The 6026-nt window shown below is 50.7% G+C and overlaps 1 protein-coding gene across 1 annotated transcript in view; it reads right to left on the bottom strand.

The window, feature by feature from the left end:
* Positions 1-6026, bottom strand: part of LOC107112487 (peripheral-type benzodiazepine receptor-associated protein 1-like) — an 86434-nt gene that overhangs the window by 65905 nt on the left and 14503 nt on the right. The window contains 4 exon segments of the mRNA XM_015413631.1: positions 836-934; positions 3042-3348; positions 3713-3858; positions 5418-5546. Of these exon segments, the coding sequence (XP_015269117.1) occupies positions 836-934; positions 3042-3348; positions 3713-3858; positions 5418-5546 (681 nt within the window).

The raw sequence follows: 6026 nt of genomic DNA on the forward strand, positions 1-6026 counted from the left end.
ATAAACAACAGACACGCAGCTTGCAAATCTGCATTCTATCGCTTGGAGGAACTTCTGCTTTTGAACAAGGAGCATGATACACGGTTAACTGGATAAGGATGTGGCATGCAAGGAACGGGGAATCAGACCGTGAAAATAGCATAGCACAGAGGTGCCAAACATACGGCGCACGAGCCAGAACCGGCCCATCCAGGGATCTTATCTGGCCCCTGAGCAACTAGTCATTACCTTTATTGCCAGACGATGGGGGCTGTGCATTATGTCCCTGTATATACCGTCCCAGTACTAATGAGTAATGGACAGTGGAAAACAGAGGGTGGACATCAGGGAGATAATTTAAGGAAGTACCGTATGAGTGTTAATGTTTTAAGCATGTTTGTATTTTGAGTAAAAAATAATATCGTTCATTGGGTTTGCCTGTGTCCTTTATAAAGTTTATATCTCCTGTACCTGGCATTACATTTTATGGCCCACATGGCCCAGCCCGACAAAGTGCGTAACAAAAGAGTTCGACACCTCTGGCATAGGACATGAACATATGATGTTCCCTTGTGCAGAGTCAGACCACACTGGTCCATCCAGCCGAATCCAGTCTACTCTAAGCAGCAGCTTTCCTGAGTCTCCAGCCAAAAAAAGGATTCCCCAACGCCTGCTAATTTTAACCAGAGATGCCAAGAGGAGTCCTCCTGCAGTCAAAACACATGCCTCACCACTAAGCCATGGTTCCTCCCTACAGCACCTTTGAACAGCTTATCTGAATAGCATCTTTTTGCAGATAAAAGGTCCAGTTGTTCACTTTAAAAATGAATGTGTCTTTAAAAAAAAAAAAGCTCACCAGCTGCTGGATTTGCTGTTTGATCTCAGGGGAAGCAGCAATCACCTTCGTGAGAGGGGGGGTCTCCTCTCCATCACACGCCGGTGCTCCTGGGCCTGTCTGGAAATGAGAGAAATCTCAGCTCAGAGAGCAGCAGAGCAGCTGTTTTGCAGCCCAATGATGGGGAATGCCAAGAACCCAGCAGACATGCATTATGCATGGCTGTCCTTTCAGTGCAAGAGGCCTCGAGGTCCTGCCTGGGGTCGAAAAAAGCAGGCAAGGAATTTATAAACAAAGTCAGGGCCCCCCAGAACCTACTCTGAACTTTAGAATTTAGCCCACGTCTTGGATCACGTAAAAAACCCCCATAACAGTCAGAAAAGCCTGCAAACACGCTACGGGTGAAAAAAAGTGTAGGCCTAAATATACTTGCCTGGAAATAAACTCCCTATTGCAATCCATGGGATTTACTTCCAAGTAAACATGTTTAAAAAGAGCAAGAGGATGGGAACTGAGCAAATGTGGGGTGTAGCAGTAGCACCAGCCCTTCTGTACGCTGGAAATATATCCGCCTGAAATATTTACACACCGTCTCATTGTCCTTTCGGAGGCCACAGGGCACCTTAACAGTACGCGGCCCAATAAAACTGCCAGAGAGGACAGAGGGAGCAAGTGATAATCCCCTGTCCCCAAGCGTCCTCTCAAATTAGCTGGGTTTTTCACCTGCCATCTCGGAAAGCCAGCAGCAAGGGGCGATCTTTGTTGGAAGAAGTGAACCTTGACTCTGTGGGGACGGAAGCTGAACCTTGTTACACCTTTCCTGGCCAGGGGAAGAGGCTTCCTGTGCTTGGTGGGGTGAGGCCCAAGGAGAATACAGCAGCCCACCTTTTCACACCCCTCCCTCCCAACAGGTTGTGAGGCTCAGGCCTACCTGGGAACTTACTGGCTTGCAACCTCTAAATGTGGGCAGTGCAGGCAGAAAGGCACTCAGCACATGCTCAGGGCCTACCCAAACCAAGGCATTACCCCCTAGATGAACGCGACATTGAGTCTCCTCCCAGGGGCCCCTCTAAGCAGAAGATCAACTGCCCCCCACCCCCAGTGCAGGTTAGTACAGGGAGGGCTGCAGCTCCCTCCCCCCCACTCCTTCCACCTTATACCTCCCTCCCTCCCACCCCCATGTTACGACCTGCAGGAAATCCGGTGCCCCGGCAGTGCTCCTACCCGTTTCAGCACCACGGACAGCTCTGATCTGGCAACGTCCCAACCGGGCGGATTTGCAGGGCTGAACCATTAGGCGCTGCCCAGGAGGGGAGAACAGATGTACACAAAAGGCGGAGGGGGGGAGAGGAAGGAAGGAAACCCTTTGCAGACATTGGGGCCTCCCTGGCTTTCCAGGACCCTGCTGCCAAGAGCAAAGGGGCTTCCCCAGGCTGGGAATGGCCAGCCAAAAGCACAAAGGAGCAGCAGCTCAATGCAAAAAAAAAAAAGGAAGGACGGAAATGGAGGATGCTGTCCACGTTAGGGTTCACACAACTGTAAGGCTGCTTCAAGATGTTAGTTACAAGGTTCTGGATGGGAAACACTTCCCTGTTGAAATGTACTGATGTTCATACTAACAGTCAAGTAGATTTTTTTTTCTTTACAGATCATCTCAAGCTTAGGTGTACATGTGCATCAGCACAAGGCTGTGTCACTTGCAGCTGCAGGCGGGGAAAGCTGCATTTCTGAATGCTCCTCCAGCTGCAGCCAGCACTGCAGCTCTCTAGCTGCTCCGCTGGTTCTTCTAGTTGGCGAGGCATTTATGACTTGGGGAAAATCCAAAGACACGATTCCCCCACCCTTCACAGTCTGGAATGGTGAAGCCCTTTCCTTTTGCTTCCTGCTGCTCCAGCCCAATAGCATGCCAGGGCCTCCTTGCAGCCCACAGGGTTGCCAGCCTCCAGGTGGTACCTGGAGATCTCCCGCTGTAACAGCTGATCTCCAGACAACAGAGATCAGTTCCCCTGGAGAAGATGGCTGCTTTGGAGGGTGGTCTCTGTGGCATTATTATACCCCCCTGAGGGCCCTCCCCTCCCCAAAATCTGCCCTCCCCAGGCTCTACCCCCAAATCTCCAGGAATTTACCAACCTGGAGCTGGCAAGCCTAGCAGCCCAGGAGGAACAAGCTTCATTTTTCTGATTGACCACAGATAGGAAGGTTCTAAGCAGCCATCCCGGCCATTTACCTTGCAGGTTGCTTCCGAGGCCAAGGGCAATTCTTCTCCCTGCTGCAGCTGGCTTGAGGGAGGAAAGCCCCCAGGGCAAGAGGGCCCGGGTGTCTCAGGCAACGCCAACGACGTCTTGGCAGCTGAGGAAATTTCACCTGGATCCCGGATCCCGGAACTTCGAGAGGCCCTGAAATTCTTCAGCGCAATCTGCCTCTGCAGGCGCAACACCTCCTTCTGAGATTCCCGGAGCAGACGGTGGAAGTCCGGGAGAGGGAGGCAAGGCCGACCATCCTAGAACGGAAGTAAAAGGAAAGCTCCGAAGATCAGTAGCGACAAAGCACATAAGCCCTTGCCAGGTGCCAGCTCTGCTAGCATTCTATCATCGATGATCGTCTCTGTATGATTTAGTATCCTGCATGAGATTTGAAAGCTCCTCCATAAGACTGCCCCCCCAGTCCCTCCACCAAGAAACCTAACATATCAGGATGGTCACAGCCCATCTCCCTGAGCTGCTAGTTTTCCATATCCAGGGACTTTTATTTTTATCCTTTGGCTTTAGCAGTCACCCTCAAGAGTCCTGACTTGCAGTGGTATAATCCAGCCACCAATCAGCTGCCTCACCTGCTGTTCAGGTACCAGAGGTTTGGGAGGCCTGGGCTCACCTTTCGGGTCACGATTTTCGCTTGCAGCTGCATGCCTGCTGCAGGGCAATGATCTGCTTGTCTTTCGCCAGGAGTGCGCTGGCCTGCTCTCTCAAGTCTGTCACGCGCTGGCGGGCCAGTGCCTTCTTGCAGAGCCCCGCACAGGAGCCCTTCACGGCCACCGGTGCATTTACCTGCATCGGGAAAAGAATAACCAAGGAGAGGGGGGCGGATTTTGTTTTTCAAAGATTCCCGTTTAGGGCCGTCTTTAATTCTGCATGTGCTGCCACTTACGCTAGGAGGCCCACGAAACCAGAAAGGTTCTTTTATTTTTCACTGAAGTCTTTTGACACACAATTTTTTAGACTTTTAAAGGAAATTTCTATGCCGCTTCTCCAGAGAACCTGTTCAAGGCAGCTTTCGCATTCCGTGGGCGGTGCCTTCTGTTAAGAGAGACGGCTGCCTAACCATACCCAGTCGTGCTTCACAGCTGAGTGGCCGTCTGAAGCTGGGTCCTCCTAACCCAAATAGGACACAAAGAATGCAATCCTACCCACACTTAGATGGGAGTGAGCACCGCTGAATATAGCAGGACTTATTTCTGAGCAGAAATGCGCAAGGGTGAACTGGAATGACTTTGGTAAGAATATAAGAATGCAGGAGCCCTGTGGGGTCAGGCCAAAGATCCCGCTAGCCCAACTTCCTATTTCCAGCAGTGGTCAACAAGAGGCTTCCGGGAAGTCCACCAGCAGGGCACAAAGGGAACCGCCCTCCCCCATTATTGCCCTCTCTGTTCTGAGCAAGGAAGAAAGCAAACGTAGAGAACTGGCTTGCGCACAGATACAACGGGCAGTTTCTTTAGAAGGCAGGTGATTTTTAGCTATGTTTCTCCATGGGCAGCAATACAATGATCCCAAAGGCAGAGATACAACAAAAGTACCCACCCCAGCAGAGGCAACATCAGAGCAGTGACACTCATGCAGAGATACAATGGCCAGCCTCCTCTAAAGGCAAGTCATCGGTGTTGTATCTCAGTAAACCAAACACACCCCATGTTGATCATATTACAGCACTGGAGAGATAAATGACCATCTCCTATAATTCAAAGGACTGAGGACCTTACAACCTTATCAATATTTGAACATATGGCATTCAGACGACAATTGTGTATGAACTTATTTTTAGATATTTAGAATGAAGCCTGTGTGTAGATCCGCCACTACTGTGGCCACATTTTTAACTTTCTTCTATATGGGGTTTGTATGTTGAATGAATGAATGAATGAATGAATGAGTGAGTGAGTGAATGAATGAATGAATGAATGAATTTTTAAAAATACCCCATGCCCGAGATGCAACAGATGTATCTGTTCCCAATAGCAGCTGGTTTAAAAGAAGCCAGCTCAGAGAGGTGAATCATACAGAGATGCTTTGGGCTTCCATTATTCCCATTATTTACTGTACACATACACAAGAACGTACAATGTTGGCTTACACAGAGTCAAGACCAGTCTTGTCTACTGTGATGTCTAAAGGCTCCCGGGCAGAGGTCTTTCATATCACCCACAACCTGATTCTTCTACTTGGAGATGCCGGGGTTTGAATTGGGGACCTTCTGCATGCCAAGCGGGTACTGTGCCACTGAGCCACAGACCCTTTGATGCACTAAGGCACCCAATCGCTGTGCCTAAATCGGACATCCCTGCAGCACTGCAGGAAGAGAGGCGGGGCCGGACTCCTCCTGCCATACTCACCACTCTCAGGTTTGCCTCCTGCAGCTTCCTGGCTCTCTCTTCCAGGCGCTTGGCTATGACAGCCAGCTCGGCATTTTTCCTTTTCAGGTGCTTCACTTTCTCCTGTGTCTCCGGGAAGCAACTCTTGCGCTTGGGGAAGGGGAGAGAAAAGGAGGGAAAACATGGGTGGGCTGGACAGGCTCTTCAGTGCACTTTCTGCCTGAGTCTAGCTATGCCTTGTGGCCATCATGTGGACCAGCCAGGCTGGGTGGAGAGGCTGCGGCCTTCTCCCTCCGGGCCCAGAGGAGCTTGGCTGAGTCAGCGGAAGGACAATCAATGGGGGCGATCGGCTGCCTGAAACCCATGCAAAAACCCCTGGGTTTGCCTTGGCATGGATGGATCTTTCCCTGGAGGTCCCTGCAAGCCATATTTATCCACGGGGGGTGGAATAGGGATACGTCAACAGAAGCACTTTTGTATGTGCGTTAAGTGCCGTCAAGTCGCTTCCGACATGGCGACCCAATGAATTAATGCCCTCCAAAACATCCTATTGTTAATAGCCTAGCTCAGGTCTTGTAAACTGAGGGACGGGGCTCCCTGGACTGTCAAGCAGCTCTCCCAGAGCCCGTA

Source organism: Gekko japonicus, unplaced genomic scaffold (assembly GCF_001447785.1).
Source record: "Gekko japonicus isolate JY-2015 unplaced genomic scaffold, Gekko_japonicus_V1.1 scaffold452, whole genome shotgun sequence".
NCBI lineage: Eukaryota > Metazoa > Chordata > Lepidosauria > Squamata > Gekkonidae > Gekko > Gekko japonicus.